Source organism: Monodon monoceros, unplaced genomic scaffold, assembly GCF_005190385.1.
Source record: "Monodon monoceros isolate NGI ecotype Baffin Bay Population unplaced genomic scaffold, NGI_Narwhal_1 Super_Scaffold_14, whole genome shotgun sequence".
Lineage (NCBI taxonomy): Eukaryota > Metazoa > Chordata > Mammalia > Artiodactyla > Monodontidae > Monodon > Monodon monoceros.
In genome coordinates, this window is record NW_021703770.1 from 13,478,059 (window position 1) to 13,498,787 (window position 20,729).

The 20,729-nt window shown below is 48.6% G+C and overlaps 1 protein-coding gene across 7 annotated transcripts in view; it reads left to right on the plus strand.

The window, feature by feature from the left end:
- The window catches only part of MTSS1 (MTSS I-BAR domain containing 1), a 163,008-nt gene that overhangs the window by 109,670 nt on the left and 32,609 nt on the right, over positions 1-20,729 (plus strand). For all 7 annotated transcript variants that reach the window (XM_029222971.1, XM_029222970.1, XM_029222972.1 and 4 more), the window contains exons 4-6: positions 16,262-16,346; positions 18,508-18,599; positions 19,978-20,052. In XM_029222971.1, the coding sequence (XP_029078804.1) occupies positions 16,262-16,346; positions 18,508-18,599; positions 19,978-20,052 (252 nt within the window). The remainder of the gene's footprint in view (positions 1-16,261; positions 16,347-18,507; positions 18,600-19,977; positions 20,053-20,729) is intronic.

A 20,729-nucleotide genomic window follows, 5' to 3' on the forward strand; every position in this document is an offset into this window, starting at 1 on the left:
GGGGAGGGAAAGTTTCTTCAAATGACTCCCTCTCTTCCTAAACCTATGCTCACTCCACTCTAAGGATTATGGGGGTCGAGAGCTCCCTGCCCTCTTCCTATGAGCGTGGGGCAGAGTACGGTCTCTGGCCCTAGAGATGTTTCAGCTGAGTCTAGGCAACTCAGGCAAGGGTGAGAAAAGAGAAGTTGCGGTGACTTGCTAAAACTAGGTTACTCCTAAGGTCTCATTCAGCTTGTAAATTCTGTAACTCCGAGATGCTGAAGGTCCTTTGGAAAGTGGCTTCAAAAAATCTCAGGGCTGACTGTTGAGAATACCATCTGGTAGGTCCCTCGTCCTCCTTTATACTCAGCCAAGTGATTGTTGTCATGGCAACAGAGCTGCTCCTGCAAAGGCTTTTCTAACAGCATATAAGGGGATCTGAAGCTTCCTGAGATTCTTAGTAATTATCTTCTAAAAAAAAATATGCTCGGAATATTGTGAACATTTTCATGGACCCTCTTCCATCCTAATGGGGATTTTTGAGGTCCATTATCAGCCCCGAATCTTAAAACAAAAAGACTCGATTCTTTGTTTTGCCTTCCTTGTTTTTCTTCTGTGTGCACTCTTACCTGGAAGAGGACTCACCCTCTTACGATTCCTCAACGGCTTGCATGTAGTAGGTGCTCAAATATTTCATTTGAAAGGTTGGCAGAATAGCCAAACATTGGTCTAAATATTCTTTATCAAATTAGCATTTAGATATGATGCTCTTTCCCTAGATGATATTGAACCTTAAACCAGGCAGGACTCCCAGAATTCACAGCTTTTCCATCCAGAACCCCTGTTCCCTTTTGTCTTCACATCATGGCAGAGTGGATCCAGGGGTGAGTCTAATACTCAAAAAGAACCTCTTAGCGCCCTCTCCTGGGAGCTCGGATTTAGCTCAGCTCTTCAGAACAGGATATTATCCAATTATTAAACTTTTCTTTCTTTTTTTTTTTTTTTGCTTTTTTGGTTTCCTTTATCTGCAAAATATCTATTGAGTCAAAGATGGGTCATGTATCTTGCCAGACACTGGGAATTCAGGGGTGGTTCAGAAACTGTCACTGGAAGTCCCCTATCAATGGGGGACACAGGCCCAAGAAGTAGTAAACCCAGGACAGCGCTACAAGTGTGACGACGTGTGTATATGCATGGGAACGGGGAGGTGAGCTAGTGATCATCTGGCCCCCTTATTCGCTCCTTCCCTCCATTATCCCATCCTTAAGTGCCAGTGCTGGAGGCCTTTGAGCTGCTAGTCCTGTGCAAGGCAGAGGAGAAACATTACTCCACGCCGACCTTTTTTTTTTTTTTTCTCCCAGTACGCGGGCCTCTCACGTTGTGACCTCTCCCATTGCGGAGCACAGGCTCCGGACGCACAGGCTCAGCAGCCATGGCTCACGGGCCCAGCCGCTCCGCAGCATGTGAGATCTTCCCGGACCGGGGTACGAACTCGCGTCCCCTGCATCGGCAGGTGGACTCTCAACCACTGCACCACCAGGGAAACCCCACGCCCACCTTTTTATACTGAGTTCTCTGCAGGCTTCTTATTGTACCAGGCATGGGGAGGGATGGAGGCCAGTGGGAACCGAGGACCACTCTGTGACCCGCTGTCAGCTTCCATTGAGCCACTTTGCCCTCAAACGTTGTCTGATGCTCCCAAAGCCTCTTCTTTTCTCTGGACCCAGAGTTGCCGTTTCTCTGTTGGCAGGAAGACATCTGGAAGGGGTGGGGAAGCTTCACCAGCAGGAGCCTGTCCCAGCAAAACCCCCGTGTCCTATGGGCGTGCAACACGGTGAACAGTCACGTTCCACGTGTCTGTCCTCCCTGTCCAGGGCACCTGGTCCACCTGCATTTCACCTGGCACGGTCTGCGTGGCGGTGGAGTTCTCAGGGAATCAGGGAGAGGAATAGTTTTTGGACCCACATTACTACTGCTTGACCTTGAGACTCAGTTGGGGAACTAGGAACTAAAACCAGTTTGCACCCTGGATGGAGGATGGGAGGTCAGGGCTGGCCTGGCTTGTAGGGTCCTAAGGACATGTTGGTTGCGTCACGGTGCTGCTTTCTTGCCACCTGGAGCCTTAGACCTGCTTTCTCGGTTTGGCTGTAAGAGTCAGCCTCCTGTTGGCTGTACCAGGGTTAGAGTTTCAATTACTCTTAGGTCAGAAACCATCCAAACATTCATTCAGAAACCGCTGGGGGAAGGTACGACTCGAAATAGAAACTGAGGGGAAGAAAACACTAGGATGGTAATTAAGTCTGTTTGAATGATCTTAAGTGAATTTGGCTAGAAAGTTAGCTAAAAAGGGAACTCTGACTGCATTTCCAGTGCCACGGGTGTAGTCTCGGCCTAAGTGCAACCACTTTTCCCTTGAAATCTTAAATCTTAACCTCTCCTGATGGGTTCCTTATTACAGGGATGGGTGGGGTGTGGAGTAGGGATGGAGAAAAGAATGGGGAGGAGGGAGATGTACTAAGAGAATTGGGAAGAGCCAGTGTTATGGGCCTAGAACTTGAAGCTTGGCCTGTCTGCCAGGTCCCACTTAGGTTTGTTGAGCACCTACTATGTCCAAAGATATGCACTTTATGTGCTGTTTTATGAGAAACACAGTGTTTGTAGAAGACCAAGGGATGCTGAATTCGGCTAAGCAGGGATGGCCGTTTCTGGGAAACGATACTTCAGCGGCCCTTCCTGGGATGGGTCAGTAGCTGAAAGGGTGATTTGGGGAAAGATTCTTCTGGCAAGTAGGGAAGGGTCCTCTGCACGAATAAATAGCACCCAAGTGCCACAGGAAGCTTGCAGGAGGTGAGGCGTGCTGAGACAGCCCATGCCCACCTGATCCCAGGGCCTTGCATGCAGACCAGCCCGCTCACACACAGTTGAAGTGGCGGCAGTGTGAGCCTGGCTGATAACACAGATGTCTGGGTGGCAGGGTCTTTATTTTCCTTCAATCACAGGATGGGGCTGGAGAGCAAAAACCCAACTTCTCATCCACCAAATATGTTGGTACATGTTAGCAACAATGAGATGTCTTCACAGATGGTTAAAAGTTCTAACTGTGGACCCAGGCCTGGATGCAAATCCTGAATTCTCCTGTGCAACCGTGGGCGAATTACTTAATAACTTCTCTGAGCACCCTTGTCCTCATCTGTAAAATGAGGATAATAATCCTTACCTTACAATGATACCTATGGAAGGAGTATCATGAGATTTAAAAAATTGAATACAGTGTGCTTACAAGTGCCTGTTAGATTGCCAACGCTCAGTAAATGGTAGCTACTCTTAATAATTTGGAAAGCAGCAAGATTGCTTCCTGAGAGATGGTAAAGCCAGCACATTCTGGCTTAGTTCAGGGAGGTATAGAAGCCCCTTAAAAGAATAGAGTAGCTCTTAGGCCAGCAACACACAAGGGTAACCTGACTCTAGATACTGGAGGTTTTAGGATAAACTGTCCTAAGGATAATCTCTGTCACGAGGGGTCTGGGTCACCAACAGAAGCAGAGCCAGAGGAGTAGCTAAAGAGGCATCATTTCTGGGGTCTCAGCCCTTTGGGGGAGATGGGTGCCTCAGGCTCTTAACTCTGACCCCTAAAACACGAACTGCCCTCCTCTGCTTCCATATTCCTCAAGCTCTCTTGAGATTTATCCCTGAAAGCCGCCTGGGAGGTAATGCTCAGATCAGTGGCTGTGAGCATCTTATCTGCCTGACAGTTCAATTTCATGAGTTAAGAAATCGATGTGCGGCTTTGCACATCAGCCCACATCTGCTTTGCTGGCGCGTGTTGGCGTCCTCGAGTTGCTCAGGCCTGGCTCCAGCCGGAGCATCTTTCTGCACCCATACAGCAGAGGCAGACCCTGGCAGCGGGAGTTCATGGTGGCAGACGTCGGGGAGCCGGCGGCATTTCCCAGGTGACACTCCCGCAGTACTTTTCAACCAGGCGCCATTCCATCAGAAATGAAGGTGGGGAAGAGTCCCTGTCGGAATGCCTTTGCTCCTACCAGGGTTTTTCCTAGAAGTGCGAGCGTGTCCGTGTTTTTGTGTTTCCATATTACCAGTCTCACTTTGCTTTTGAAATAGCAACATAAGGAGAGGAATATTGGTCTTTGTGGCTGCCAGTATCGTGCATGCCAGAATCTCGTGCTTGCTGGTCTGAAGCCACCAGATGGTGGTGGAACTGTGTGTAGTTTTTTTTTTTTTCTCTTTCTTTCTTTCTTGTTTCCTCTGCTTTTTGAAAAGTCGTGAAGTGGGAGAAGCTGGGAAGTGTGAGATTGGCTGAAAGATTGTCAGCTGATGACAGTTTGCAGTATCTTCCGCCCCGGGTGTGGGCACAAGGGCGTCTTCCCAAAACCTGTGCCCAGCATTTGCTGCATGCGCAGTATTAGGTGCCCCGTGGACACCAGCGGGATTGTCCCACACACCTCAGCCACGTACAGTAGCCCAGGAGTAGTTTCTGAACGGGAAACTCTGCATGTTTTTCTCTCCCTTGAGGATGGAAGCAGGTTAGAACTGCCATTGTAGCAAAAGGGAAGTCAGGCTTCCTTTGCCCAGGAGCTTTCCGGGTTTATTTTTGAAAATCTTTTAAGTTTTTCCACTTTTGTCCTAAGTAACCCTCTGAAGACAAAGGGACAGATCCTTCCACTGCTTAAAATGTTACTCATGTTTCACATTCGTTCGTTTCCTTGAAATCAGATTGTGTATTTGTTGCAAGAATGTTTCGGTGATTTAAATAGCACATACAGAAGTGTTTGGATCGTATTGAAACGATTTTAAGGACTAGCATGAGGTATCTGGATACTCTTCAGTGATTTATGGATGACCAGTGTCTCTACTGAGTGGCCGATATAAATGATAGATGGTCTGTATGGTAACTCGTAATACCAGGAACTAGTTGTTTGTCCCTTTCCCTTCCCTCCCTGCAGTCAAACAGATACAGGGCATTAAATGATGCCACCTCTCCGCTGTCCATCTGTCTGTGCCCAAGAATAAAAATAAAATGCTGAGGAAGCCAGAAGAAACAGTTTGGTTTTTTGATATTCTTAACACCCTGAGTGCCTGCTTAGACCTTTAATGAAAATGACAGTGCCCCCGACGGGAACCAGCCTTCTCACAGGGACGCAGTGAAGGACACGGATGCATTTCCCTGAGCAAGAGGAACGGCAGTGAGTGAGGGACTCCTGGGGGGGCATCCGGAGCTTCTCTGCTCGTTAAAGGCAAGCGTTGGGTGCCGAGCAGTAAGGAACCACTGGATTGTTGGCCTCGTGAGTTTTCAGAGGCACCTCCCAGCCCTAAGGTCACCCTGAAATCTGTGGCTTCCGAGTTTAGATGAGCTGCATCCCAGGAGGGCAGGGGTTGTCTCCTCTGCTGACAGTCCAAGAGTCAGACCACAGTAGCGTCGAACACAGTAGTGTTTGTGGAATATAGGAACGCCCCTTGTCCCTCCTCCAGCATCCCAGCTGCCATAAGATCATTTTTCTTACAGCGGTAAAGGGGGCTCATCTAATCCAGCCTGGAGGTCACCTGGAAGATCCGCTGCCTAGAACCTCAAGCAAGTGTGCCAGCCTCCACCTGAGGTCCTGCTGGTTCCCTGCCTGGAGTGCCTGAGGCCTCCCTGCTGACCCTGTTGTTGGTCTCACTGTAGGGGTCCATCTAATGGCCTTTTGGACTCGGTCCCTTGGACTGAACATTTGGGAAAAGTGTGGTCTTTGTTAGCTGGGTGTAATGGTTGAGCCTCTTCGGACATCAGAATTGAGTTCCCTTCTTTATTCTTAGAATTCAGCCTCACATCCAGGTGCCACTTTGAGACTCTCTCACTCTGCCTTTCGCAGCCTGTGTACCAGCACTTAAGCTTGTGAAATGAAAGCATCCCCGAGCACACTGGCTTCACCGTCAGGCGTGACGCTGGCGTGGCGGTTGTGGAACCGTGGGGGCCCCCGGCACCCCCCAGGCTGGCAGATGGTGTGCCCGCCAGGCCGGCCAGAGTGGCGGCTGCTACACGCAGATGTGGCTCCTGTGATGCGCAGCCCAGGCAGCCCTCTTGCCTGCCGTCAAGGTGAAAAGACACCTGACATTTCAGGGTTCTGGGCTCTGAGAGCAGGGGCTTGAGAGGAAGGAGAGTGAGACATTCTTTCCTTGTTTGCTGAACCCACAGCCTGACGCAGGTCATTGCGGAAGTGCTCCTGGATTCCATAGGAACTTTCCTTTCCATTCTTTGTTAGCAGGAGGCTGCTGACACAACGGTCTTGAGCTTTGTGACATGAAAATAAACAACGAAGAGAGATCTCGGGCTGGGGGCACCTTTAAGCTGGTTAGCCAGGAAGGTGGGGGCCACCGAGAGATGGGCTCACTGCAGTTGCTTGACCGTGAACCTCTCAGCGCTACAGCTTTGAGTTCCATCCAGTGACCACTTGGTTGGTGCATAACTGCTGGTAAGGAGGAGATCCTTCCCCGGCGGGCCCTCTGGACTTACTCCTTCTTGGCCTTTGGTCTTCGAAGATGTTAGGGAAGAAGGAACTGTCAAAGAGGCGGAAGGTGCCCCCTCTACTTATCTTGAGTTCTTGTAGCTGCACTAATAATAACATTGACCCAAGACAGATTAGCAGGAGAAAAAGATACACATTTTAATTCATGTGCATGGAGGTCTCATAGAAATGGGACCAACAAAAGGGCCAGAGCAGGCAACTTTGAGACTTTTTAGACAAAAAAACCCGATAAATTTGTAAGAAATTGACAGGACAAAGAAATGTAGGTTTTGTGTGCCCAATTAGGGAAGAGTCTAAACAGAGTTTGGTTTTGGTGTAGTAAATGAAAGGAGTAACAAGGTTTCTTGGACCGCATTCCCCCTCTCTGGCCAAAAGGGTGTCCTTCTACTTTTCAGATGCAGGGAGGGTACCTTTCACATGAGAGATGCCTTTCCTGCTTTCAGGGAGACAGAAAGGAGGGTCAGAGTGTCTCTCTTGCATTGGCCATTTCTTAAGTAACTTTAATTCAAAATAATCAATATGCCAGTATGGCATATTTGGGGTCGGCCCACCCTGAGCCCCAGCGGAACAATTCTGGCTTTGTTCCTTTGGACTCTTACCTTGCCTTCTGTGTACCCATTAGCTAGCTCCTCGGGGAAGGGCGATATTACATGTGGGAGAAGTGAGGGCTGTCACACGCTGGCTAACGCATCACTGTGGATGGACACTCCAACCAGGCCTGAGTTAATTACTCTGGCCTTCGCCCTTTTGTAGGACTTGGCTGATTATTGCTACATCAAAGCCCTACTTAATTGGCCCATCGATGTAACCAGGGCTCTTTATTTTCTCTATAAAATATACCAACCCCCTTGGGCTTCCCTGGTGGCACAGTGGTTGAGAGTCCACCTGCCGCTGCAGGGGACGCGGGTTCGTGCCCCGGTCCGGGAAGATCCCACATGCCGCGGAGCGGCTGGGCCCGTGACCCATGGCCGCTGAGCCTGCGCGTCCGGAGCCTGTGCTCTGCAACGGGGGAGGCCACAACAGTGAGAGGCCCGCGTACCGCAAAAAAAAAAAAAAAAAAAATATATATATATATATATATATATACATATATATATATATACCAACCCCTGCCTGCAACAAGCTCGAAGCTAAGTAGGCTTCACTCTGTGTCCACACACTTCTTCTGCCTGAGCTGTCAGCTTAACCAAGGGTCAGTTGTGTGTGTTCCCAAACCTGTATATGCCAATTGTATGTCATTACATTATTTAATTATAAGGTACATAAATCTTTGGGATAGGAGTGTGAAAATCAAGATTGGTTGTTTCTGCAGAATAAGTGGAATGTTTAGAAAGATAAAAGTAAGTTACTTTTTAAAATATATATATATTGCCATCAAATTAAATATGGATGAGGCAGTTGTAAAAGATCGGCGACAAATATCGTAAAACAAAACAAAACCAAAATCTAGGATACCTCAGACTGTTTCACAAGAAGCCCCAACTGGAAATTACAGATGATGCATTTGGGATGTGGTATTTATATGCAACAAAGATGACATGAAACACCAATTGGCATAACCATTTTTTTGGAGCACAGTCATCAACATTTGAATCTAAGCAAGTTAGACCCTTCCCAAGGTCACGCAGTTGGCGAATGGGGGAGCTGGGCTTTGAATCCACGTTGTCTGATTTCAGAGCCAAGCTCTTAACCCTTTGGCTCTACTGCTTTTCCTCCTGACCCTCATGCTAATTCGGGAGATGCCAAGGAGTTTGTGCTAAGACTCCAAATCAGCCACAGTGGGAAGGCGGCTGCTTTGGACGCTCTGCGGCTTGCAGGCTGCTTAGGGCCTGCCTGTCACCCAGGTGTGTGGCACGGAGGAGAGAGAGGGTGGGATACGGCTGCTAAGGTGCCCCCAGGACTCTTTTGGGGGTCAGTGGACAGGCGAGGGGGCCCACTTACACCTCAACAGGTAAGATTGGGTGTGGATAAACATATGTTTTGGAAAAAGATTTCTGATAAAACTATGTCACGGGGCAACCTACAGTTGTATTTGATGTTCGGTATGTTTGGTGGTTATGTGCCTGGGAACATGGCCACCTCTCTTAGAACTTTTTTTTTTTTTTTTTGCGGTACAGGGGCGTCCACTGTTGTGGCCTCCCCCGTTGCGGAGCACAGGCTCCGGACACGCAGGCCCAGCGGCCATGGCACGCAGGCCCAGCCGCCCCACGGCACGTGGGATCCTCCCGGACGGGGGCACGAACCCGCGTCCCCTGCATCGGCAGGCGGACTCCCAACCACTGCGCCACCAGGGAAGCCCCAGAGCTTTTAAACTTATAAACAACTGGGTGCAGCAAGCAGTCTCACGTATCCACAGAGAGGGAGTGCCTGTCAGGTTAGGTGTGCTTGGTGCCTGTTTGGTGTCCAGAGTCACAGATTTTCAGAGACGCTTTGGGGCTGACAGTGCATGGCTGGCTGGTGTCCAGGAAGAAGTCACAAGCCATTGAGTGGTTTGAGGTCAGTGTCTTACTCCCCTGCCTCTTGTTGGCCTCACAGAGTTCTCCTAACCATACAGATGGTGGGACTTCTGTGCTTAGATTCTGCCTGCCGTGGGCTTTGGGCTCTTTCGTAATCCTTTGGGTATTCTTATATTCTGGACTTGAACACATCCTGCCTCTGGTTGAATTCCTGTGTCCCTAAGTCTGTGGGTGAGGGAGTTTGTGCCTTTTGACTTTGTGGGGAATGTCAATTTCGTATTCTGAAATCAGTGTGTCTCTAGTGGCAAGTGGAATCTTTTCTTCATTGTGGGGACAGGAGTTGCCTGTCTGAGGCTGTGAAGCTGGGGGTGGGCAGCCAGCTAATAGCTCGCATAGCAGCTGCCGTGACAGTGGAGTGTGTCAGCTGAGGCTTCCCGAGGTCCGGCCCGGAGTCAGCGACCCTCCTCGTGGGTGGACACATGTTCCTCTAGGCCAGTGCTTCGCAACGGGGACGATTTTGCACCCAGGGGACGATTGACAATGTCTGGAGACATTCCTGGTCGACTTGACTTGCGCGGGGGAGGGCTAACCAAAACATCCTCCAGTACCCAGGACAGCTCCCTCAGCAAAGACGGATCTGGTCCAAAATGTCAGCAGTGCTGAGGTCAGGACCTGCCCTGGGTGGGCCTGTCCCTGTGACCCTCTCCCCTGCAGAGGTCTCAGAGAGCACTTTCCCGTCCCAGGGGTGCCATCTGATGCTTAATTAGCCTCCTAACAACATCGGCGCTCAGAGGGGTGGCCAAGATGCACAGCACCTTACCGTAGCCATGCGCTTCCACCTGGGCACTTCTTACACCTCGCTTCCTCCAGCCCTGACCCCTCCTGCAGCAGAAGCCGAGCCTGAAAGAACAGCTTTTCAAGCCTCGTTCACCACCTGCACACTGTAAACCCCAGGATGGCCTGTCCATTAGTCCTCCGCTGTGTGGGGAGATGGACGCCACCTGCAAGTGAGGCAGCATGGAGGGATGGGCGATGCCACTTGATGGATGCCACCGGCCCGCCTCTGTCTGCAAAGCCACTGTGGCAGGTGGCAGTCTGGAGGGTGTAGCCATGTCAGGCTTTTGGGGGGAGGGAACAGTGGGTCAGTGGCTTTCCTCTCCTTATCCCCCCACTGCCTGTATCCTCCCCCAATAGGCATTAAAAGGTTTGTATTATGTTTGGGACTTTAATGTGTCTCTTTGTCCTCGGTGGGGAATGCCTCCAGCTTGTCATGGTGGGAGAGAGCTTTTCGGTATCCGTAAAAGCAGGACTTGGATCTTAGCTCTACCGCTTACCAGTTCTGTGGCCCTCAGCCAGTTAACCATGCAGAGCCTCAGTTTTTTCCATTTGTAAGATGCAGACAACAGTACCTATGTCATAGGGTTGCTGCAACAGTCACATCCCCTGCACCATTTCACAGCAATCCCCCAGCCAGTCTGTGAGCCCCTCCAGGGCTAGGTCTTTGTCATCTTTGGAATGACTTTAATCCTTGTTGTATGGTAGATACTTACTATGGGGTGTGTTGTATTCCCCCCAAAAAGACACCTTGCATTCTAACTCCCGGTACCTGTGAATGTGACCTCAGTTGGACATAAAGTCTTTGCAGGTGTAATCAAGTTAACATGAGGTCCTTAGGGTAGGCCCTAATCCAATACAGCTGGTGTCTTTATAAGAAGAAAGAAATTTGGACACAGATACAGGCAGAGAGGAGAATGCCTTCACATATGTCTCACGTGAAGACAGACACACAGGGAAATTGCCATGTGTAGACAGACGCAGAGACTGGAGTGACGCATCTACCAGCTGTGGATTGCCAGCAACCACCAGAGCTAGGGAGAGGCAGGGAAGAATTCTTCCCCTGCAGCTTTCAGAGGGAGCAGGGCCCTGCCGACACCTTGGTTTTGGGACTTCTAACCTCCAGAATGGTGAGACAGTAAATTTTGGTTGTTTTAAACCAACCAGTTTGGGGTACTTTGTTACAGCAGCCCTAGGAAACTAATACAATACTGAATAAATGTTTGTGGAATTTGTGTCTTCATGTGCAAAACTCATCGTATTCTGCCCCCATGTTCATACTTTGATAGTCTAACCTCTAGGCTTTTTACTTCTTTCTTTCCACTGATCATCTCCTTTGCAGATCCCCCAGTTTTGATCGTCAGCTGATTTTGTACTAATTTATCATAAAAACCTTTGCTTGTTACGGGAGAAAGTTCTTAACATGTATCACACTGAAAAGAATGAAGATTTTTGCCATAAAGTATCTGTGCCTCTCTCAGCAGCGAGTGACGGACTTAGTATTTCTTTTAGCCACGGGGTAGTTCCTGGTGCTGTGAGGAAGCACGAGGCTGTTGCTCCCTTCCGTCTTCTTTAAACTGGCAAAAGAGAGAACCAAATCAAAGTTGCTTTAAAAATAAGATGTGTGAATTTGCAAAACAGGAGCCCCAGGTCCAGGAGAGCAGGCTCCCCGCTGTGTTAATTTGGCAGCCCAGCGAGGTCACTGGAGACTCGGGCTCCTTCTGTGTTTTGTCCACAGGACGGGCCTCCTCCTAAGGCAGGTGTCCCCAAGGCCAGAAAGCTGGCTGACCACAGCAGCTGGGCAGCCTGCTTCCAGTTCATGACCTGTGGGGTCTCTTCGGTGTGTTGCTCTTAAGATCAGGAACATTTTTGGGACTTCCCTGGTGGTGCAGTGGTTAAGAATCCTCCTTCCAATGCAGGGCACGTGGGTTTGAGCCCTGGTCCGGGAAGATCCCACATGCCGCAGAGCAACTAAGCCTGTGCGCCACAACTACTGAGCCCGCGCTGTAGAGCCCGTGTGCCGCAACTACTGAGCCTGTGTGCCACAACTACTGAAGCCCATGTGCAGCAACGAAGATCCAACACAGCCAAAAATAAATAAATAAATGAATTTATTAAAAAAAATAAAAGATCAGGGACATAGGGACATTTTCCCCAAAGGCCTCCCCATCAACCTCTCCATCTTTGTCTCATCCTTGAACCAGCCACTGCCAAAGGGGATGGCATTAGATCATTGGCCCTGATTAATCCTCTGGGGAGGAATAGATGGACTCTGGAGAGTGGACCATAGTGCCCCCTGCCGTCTCCCCAAATTAACAACTCCTATTCATCTTTGGTAGGCAGAATAATGCCCCCCCCAAACACCCGCATCCTCAACCCCAGAACCTGTGAATATGTTACTGTACGTGACAAAAGGGGCTTTGCAGATAAGATTCAGCTAAGGGTCTTGAGATGGGGGAGATTATCTTGGATTATTAAGGTGGGTCCAGTACAGCACAAGAGTCTTATAAGAAGGAGGAAGGAGGATCAGAGTCAGAGAAGATGTGAGGACAGAAGCAGAGGTTAGAGAAGACTGAAGTTGTGACAACACTGACTTTGAAGGTGGGGGAAGGTGCCAGGAGCCAAGGAGTGCAGGCAGCCGGTAGAAGCTGGAAGAGGCAAGGACACAGATTCTCTGGGCCTCCAGACGAACGATGCCCTCCTGACACCTTGATTTTAGCCTGGTGAAATTGATTTTGGACTTCCAATTTCCAGAACTGTAAGATAATAGCCGTGTGCTGCTTTAAATTAAAATATTGATAAATTTAAATTTAATATATTTAAAATTAAAATTTAAGTTTGTGATAATTTATTACAGCAACAATAGAAAATTAGATACACAACAGGGTCCTACTGTATAGCACAGGGATCTACATTCAATATCTTGTAATAACCTATAATGGAGAAGAATCTGAAAAAGAATATATAGATATGAATCACTTTGCTGTACACCAGAAACTAACACATTGTAAGTCAACTATACTGCAATGAAAAAAAAACCAATACACCATTGTTTCTCCAGGCTGACCTTGAATCAGCATAGACCTTTTGTAAGATAATAAGGATCTTGTACTCATTCTGAGTCTTCTGTTGTGTGCCAAAGATGATACACAAATATTTATGTGTTAAACGAAAGACAAACCCAGTCCCTTGCTCCACCTCCAGGTATAGCAAAAAAGTGCTCTCCAAGTGGTCCACGTTGGTTTCTTCAGTCTGTACCAGTGCTGGGTGCAGGGAAAACGGGAAACAAGTAAGACCTTGTCCTTACTCGCAAACTGCAGAGTACATCGCAGTCGTTTGACTCCATAAATATTCTCTCTGTCAGCTCAGAGCTCTTCCCGATGTCGGCTCTGGCACTGTAACTAAAGCCAGCTCCCTCTGAAGCTTTTTCAAACCTGCTGATTTTTTTTGTTTGTTTTAGTTCTTAGCCAAGGGGTCAGGAAGAGCAGAAGACCCTGTGAAGCACATCCATGGATGGAGCTATTTTTAGAGGGCCCTGCGTGGCTGAGATCAGCAGCAAATTCTAATGGTTGGGTCCTGGGGTCCACGGAGGATGTCAGCTGCCTGTCTCCTGCCCTCGTGCCACTTGGACAGAGACACTGCGATTTGGGAGTTTGCTCTGGTTCTTCATTTCCTTCTGTCGCAGGAAGCCCTGTGCTGCAGAGCACGGTGGTGGGTTGCACACAGCATGTTGAGAAACTGCTTGTTCTCATCCCACAGCTCAGCTGTCTCTGGGAAGCCTAGGGCTTTCCTGGGGATGATAAATGACCAGTGGCAATGTGTGAAAATATCTGGGAAGCTGACAGAAGTCGGGAGCAGAGAGATGGGGTTAGGGAGCTGAGCTTTGAGGTGATCTTTTCCAACTGCAGAATTTTATTTTGAGGAGACTCAAACTCATGGGTAATCGACGAAGCAGCTCTCGGTCACTTAGCTCTGTGTTAACAGCTTAGCAAAGATTGGAGCTTAGCTCCCGTGGTGCCAATTCAACAGTTCTAGGCTCAGGAACAAAAATTTGAGAGCTGGACCGTAAAGCCTCAACATCCATAAGAGTGTGTAGTTAGGTTAGCTCAGCGGAGTGTTTTGGGCTCTGCCCTTTCCCTTCTCCCTTTGTCTGTAGTAAGTGCCATGTGCTGAGTGGTTACATGCATGGACTCCGTAGATGTGGCCTGGGATAGAATCCCACTTACTAGCAGGGTGACGTTGGCCAAATTATGGAAGGCTTTCTTCCTGTCTGGGATGATAGTAACACCAGCACACCTGGGCTTGTTGGGAGGATTAAATGAGCTCACGTGTGCAAAGCACTCATCCCAGGGCCCAGCACATCCTCAGGTGTCTACAAACGACTCACTTCCTGGGACCTGACCGTCGCTCTCCAGCACTTCGGGTGACTGCATGCTCGTCCGTTGTGTGGCTGTGTCCTAGGGTCTATTCAACCTGCTCCCTAGAATGAGATGTTATTTCCAGTTTTTACTGCCGTAAGCAACATTTCCGTGACTGTCCTCATAGGTAAAGATTTGTTCTCACCCTTAATTGTTTCCTCTGGTAACATTTCTAGGAGTAGAATTGCTGGGTCAAAGAGGGGGCTTGTTTTTAAGGCATTTCTTGATAAATGCTGCCAACTTTTCCTCCAGCAAAGTGCTGGTTTACACTCTTACCAGCTGGGAATGAGTGTGCCCGTTTCCTTGCATGGCCGGGCTATTAACTTTTAATTAAATGAAGGCCCAGGAAAAATAAGAGGTATTTCCCTGCGGATTAAGTGTTCCTCGTCCTTGCTTATAAGCAATAAAGGCTTGAGAACCTGAAATGAGCCCAGAAGGCAAGTGGCTCATGTGAAAACAGCGCCCTCTACTGGTTTTCCCGGGTGGAGAGGTGCAAGCTACAGTGTAGATGGTGAGGCTCCGGTGGTCACTAACTCCTGGCAGGTGCCAGGAACTCTAGGGCAACATTTTACACTTCTGGCCATTTAGTAAGTCAGCCTCAGATGACCTTTCATTCTTACTCAGTTTCTTTTACAGAAGTGCTTCTCAACTGGGGGAGAGTTTGCTCCCCAGGGAGCCCTTGGTACTGTCTGGAAACATTTTTGGATATCACAGGCTGGGGGGCTGCTACTGGCTTTTGGTAGGCTGAGGCCAGGGATGCGGCAAACCATCCTACAACGCAAAGGACGGCCCCCTAACAAAGAATCGTCCTGCCCCTATGTGTCAATCGGGTTCAGATTGAGAAACCCTGTTTTAGAAGAATGGAAGAATTGCTCCAGAAGGCTTCTTTTCAGACTAAAATAAAATATAGAAATATTAAATATGTATCACCATTATTTATTTTTTGGTTCTGGAAACCTGATCGTTTTGCAGAATAAAATGGAAAACAGGTGGAAGTGAAGCAGCGCACTGGCATTTCTAGGAGAGAAGGCAGAGTGGAAAATACAGCCCATAATAATGTCACAAGTACTAATAGGGGAGGGAATTTTTTTCCTATTAACTTGATTTGGTTAAACCTGCCATAAATTCCTGTGCTTCCCCTTGAAGGCCTTGTCTGTAAAAGAAATTAAATTTAAAAAAACACAGTGGTTTTGGGGACCCTTTTCCCTCCGATTTCATGAGCCCCAGTGTTTTCATAACATTTATAATTGTGCTTTCCAGTGCTTAGTGCAGAGTGACCATCTGCAGATACAGTCTACTTCCCCCTCCTCCACGCCCAAGTAAATGCTGATTTAAGCATTGTTTCTAAGGGGAGGAAGGAAGGGAACTTCAAAAATAATCTTAGAAAAGGGTGTGCCTGAAGGGAAAAGTATGACAAGAATTTCAGGAGCACTAAGCTGTATTTCCGTTTACTCGACATTTGCTGCGTTTGAGGACTTCTCTCTCTGGCGTTACCCAAACCCATCAAAAAACATACCCTGCTCTTTCGTCTTGCTTTAGCCCTGCTCTTCTCTACGTTACTTGTATTCTAGAATATGTGGCTTTATGGAGTGGCTTCATTGGTGGTTCTGAGTAATGCTAAGAGGATTATTTTGCCAGAAGTGGAAAAAATAAAACAAAACTACAGCTTTCCCCTAGATATCAGATACTATATCAGATACTGTTTTAATCATTTTCCTTGAGAGGTATTTTTCAGACCCATGAGTGGGTTGTAAAATCAACTTCTGGGTCACAATCAGCATCTAAAAACCAAAAAAAACAGTAGAAAATATTAGAGGGTATCGTATATAGTAAAGGTAGCTTTTGTTTTGATGATGATTTCAAGATATGTAGCCATACGTAGATGTTTACGTCTGTGTACACAAGCCGGGTGAGAAGTCTGAAAGACCGTGGCTTGGGTTTTATGACATGGTGAAATCTGGCCAGTTTTGTAATTCTTTCATTGTCTCTTTAAGGACCTCAGTGAGTCCTACTTGTCTCCTGTCCCTCATGTTTGCTTCTGTTGCTTTTCCAGGTGGTACCAGGGAGATTGGCTCGGCCTTAACCAGGATGTGCATGAGGCATCGGAGCATAGAAGCCAAGCTGAGGCAGTTTTCCAGGTGAGGACCGTGTTTCTCCCAGACCTCAGACGCCCTTGCTGATTTCAGGTTAAGGAAGCGGTGAGACATAGCATAACTCGCCTCAAGCAGTACTGGTTTCCCCATAACGTTAAATCCCCACAGCCCATCTCTCATCACAGCCCGTCCCTCTGCGCACTCACTGAACAAGTATTTGACTGGGCATCTGCCAGACAGTGGTCTGGGCCCTGGGGCTCCAGTGAAGGACCAGACAGCCTGGGTCCCTGCCTCATGGAGCCTGCACCCCCCTCTGGGATCTTCTCTGTGTCTCTCCTCACACTCCATCAGTGTGAGGCGCCGAGCACCCTGCTGAGACCCCTGGGTCCCCCACCCCTGCAGGAACCTCATAGGAAGAGGAGCTGCCGTGCTGGAGAGTGAGGCGTGCACTGCCGCCCTGTTACCCGGGACCTGTGCATGTCCTCCAGGCCCGCCGAGGAGGGCGGGGGCGGCTCATAGAAACTTCCACGCTGCCAGCCTCTTGTCTGTTTCACAAGCATCCAGGATGGGTAGAAATGGCAGTGGCTGGCACGGGGGTCTGCAGTCACCAGTGTTCCAGTGAGAGTGGGACGTTCTCCCAAACAGATGAGCATAATTCAGCACTTCTGTACCGCTCTGCTTTGTGAATTGCAAGTTGCGTGAGAGGCTGTCACGGTGGAATCCCTCTGACCCTCTTGCAGGACCACCTCAGGAGGCTGCAGAAGGTAGTGGGAAGCACCTGGTCTTGGAGTCACCCAGGCCTAGGTTTGAACCCCGGGCTGGCCGCTGACAGGCCGTAATCTTGGGCTGGGCTCTCAGCCCCTGTCAGATGGGCGTAGGAATCTCTGAAGTGTTCTTGTGCAGATGCACGCAGTGTCCACGCAGTGGAAAGCACCTGCCGGAGCGTGTGATAAAATCTGGCTTCCTCCTTCCCTCCTCACCCCTGGGGAGTGCTCCCCGTGATGGCACCCCCTGCGCCTCCTCCCACACACGTCATCTTGTTTATTCTGGGGCCCGTCCTGTGACACCTCATTCCATTTTAGTGATGAAGAGACGCCAGTTCAACAGCCAGTGTGTATTGAGCAGCTACTATGTGCCGGCCTTGTCTTAGGTGTACAGGGCATAGCCCTGAGTAGGAAACACACCCTGCACTCATGAAGCTTACGCTCCAGACACTGTATAAACCTGATAGAGTGTCAGGCGGTGATGAATGACAGGAGAAGGAACACCCGGGATGAGGTGGGTGGCGGCTCTTGGACACAGGCTGGTTAGGGAGCGTCTCTGTTCAGAAGGAGGGTTTGGACAGAGCTGGAGGAAGTGAGGCCAGAGGATGCGCCTGCGAGGGGCATCTTACCACTAGGCCCTGGTAAGAGAAGAGGGGGTGGTAGCAAAAGCTTGGAGATTTTCAGGAGGCCCAGCATCAAAAAGCAGTCTGAGAATACCTTTGTTGCAGTTCTCACCAGTGCCATTCACACAGTTTATGGGCATTCTCTAAGTTCCCAACAACATCTCTGTAATGTAGGATCGGGTCGATCCTACTTCCATTGCACAAAAAACCCCGGCTCCCCTGACTCATGATCCCTCTCTGTTGGGAGCTACCTTTCCACTCATTTAACTGCAGTCTGTTTGGGAGTGCACAAAATAAGAAGGGATGTACCTTGGAGACCCCTCACCCCTCTGATCCTGCCTAGGCTGTCCACAGTCTACATTTATGACTTACCCTGAATGCACGTCAGAATCATATGGGCCTTTTTTAAAAAAAGGTAATGCTGGCCCCCCACCCTCCAAGTTTCTATCAGGTATGGGGTGAGGCCCCGGTGTCCTCACCTTTTCAAAGCTCTCCAGCTGGTTCCCTTGTGCAGCCAGAGGTGTGACCCCACTGATCTGCAGCGTTGCTTGTTAATAGAGTGTGGGAATGGAAAAAGGGGGCCATGAGAAGAGGTCGCTCCCACCAGTCACGGGTACAGCTTCTTAGCAGTCATTGAAAAGCCTCCTGAGGACACGGTTGCTGTGAAATTGGGGGATTTGGATGTGAACTGGGGCTTAGTATGCTGCCTTGTCTTGCTTCAGGTAATCGTGATTCAGGTACGTTTTGACAACTGAGTGTAAAGCTTGACAACAGAATGTGTCTGTTTAATGTCTCCTTTTCTTTCTCCTTTGGTACAAGTGCTTTAATCGACTGTCTGATAAACCCACTTCAAGAGCAGATGGAAGAATGGAAGAAAGTGGCCAACCAGCTGGATAAAGACCACGCAAAAGGTACTGGGCAAGGCGGCAGATGCATATTAGTCCCAGGTGGCATGTTGCCGGCTGCTGCCTGTGCCTCTGCTGGGTTCATTGATGTCACCCAGAGGACCTGCTCTTTCACCGCTGCTGCTGTGGACATCTCAGTGTTGGAGGATGAGGGGTCAAAAGTGATCCCATTGCAGGACTCAGTGCTGGGTTTGGGGCATGAAGCATCACTCAGTGGGTAGCCTGATCGCGCTCTGTGACGTTAATTGTGATCAGCTGAATTAAAAGTGATTTGTAACAGCAGGCTTAAATGCCAGAGATGCACTTAGGGCATTTCAGCACATTTTGAAAAGCAAACTTTTAATGATGTAAGCTAACCTTCAACCAGTGGGTCTCAGTACCTCATGTGCTAGGTCTGGGGACAGAATGGTCCAGGCAGACGCCACCCCTGTCAGTCTTCCTGGAGCCGAAGGGTGGGGTGCTGGTGGTACGGAAGGGGCAGGAGACTTTGCTCCACGGATCATACAACCTTCAGTAAGTGTGGTGGAGGGAAAGCGTGTGGGCAGATCTGAGGGGATGAAACAGGAAAGAGTTGACGCATAGGTGCTACCAAGAGCATATAAGAGAGAGCCCTGCTCTGATAGGCTCAGGGCTGGTGGGAGGGAAAGGTCGGGGATGGCTTTGTGGGAGCCGGTCCAGTTGGCGATTAGTTGATGAGGGCAGCAAAGGAGAGAAGTATCAGAGGTGACTGTCATTTCAGATGTTCATGCCTGGGTGACGGAGATGCCAACAACAGAAATGGAAAAGTCCAGGGTGGGTGTAGGCTGGTGGGGGAAGAGGAAGTGGCCGGTGGGGATGTGAGTCACGTGGGCCGCCCCTCCTCTGTGTCCACAGTGTCTGGCCTTGGTACTAATGTGAAAGTAAAGCAGCTGGGCCTTTCCCAGTTCTTTTCCATGCGGTCTAGTTTCTCCTGCTGTAGTCTGAGGGGCTCTTTTCTGAATTTTAACATCTGGCCAGCATCTTGCCACGTGGGTTCTTTTTGGAATGAAGCACTGTGGATTTGGGCCTTGGGAAAGTAGATAATACTGAAAATATTTCCTGATACTTAAGCTGAGAAATTGTGAATTTTAGAATTTTTATTAAAATGTTCCCAGGTACCATGTTTCCTCAAAGCTGGTATGAATGAATACTGTAGGGAAAGACCCCAGTGCATTTTGTTGGTTTTCGTGTTCATAGCCCCTTTGCTGTCAAAGGTCCTCATGAGAGTTTTATCATTTCGTATTCCAGTAAAGCTATTTATTGCATGTCATAGCTTATGCTTTTGGTGATGAAAGTAGTGGCTGTTGCTAAAGTGTTTTCTGTTGAGCTAAGTGGTAAAATTATTCAATATTCTGCTTTCTCTTAGAATATAAAAAAGCTCGCCAAGAGATAAAAAAGAAGTCCTCAGATACACTGAAACTGCAGAAGAAAGCAAAAAAAGGTAATTCTGCTGTTAATGTGTTACTTGGGGAAAATGAGCACGTGCCTGATTTTTCTTTGAAGTGGAAAGTCTTCAATCAGACTGCCTTACATGTAGTGGTCCTGTGAACAGATAGGAGCTAATAGAATCTATCTGAAGTCCCCAAGTGCAGAATATCTATTAATTTGAGACCCTTGCAAAGTTGTACTTGACTCATTCCTTCCCCCCAACCTGGTCTCCAAAATTTGACAGTTTCCATGCTTATTGTACATTGTGATGAGACCTATAAATTTCTTGGAAGCCTTGGGATAATGCATAAAAGCCTCTTTGCAAATGTTGTATAGTAATTATTGCAGAAATGATGTCATTTTCTCCTCTGTCCTTCACAGCCTATAATCTCTGAAACCCTTTATTAAGTCTCGTGAGAATGCTAGAAAAGGCTGCAGTGGGAGCCGGGAATCATTGCTGTGTAGGGAGATTTTTCATGGTGCTCATGAGGGTGGGAGCTGGATAAGGAAAATGAGACTGCTGGTGCAAGATGCCCCTCCTCCCCCGCCAGCTGATTGTCATTTGCAAACCAGTTAATTATCAGATCCATGACCCAGCTTTGCTCTTCCGGCTTGAACTGGGAGTTTTAAGAGAAAAATCTAGCTCCATCCACTTTGAAAGCATTCGTAACATTTTACTAAGACCCAACA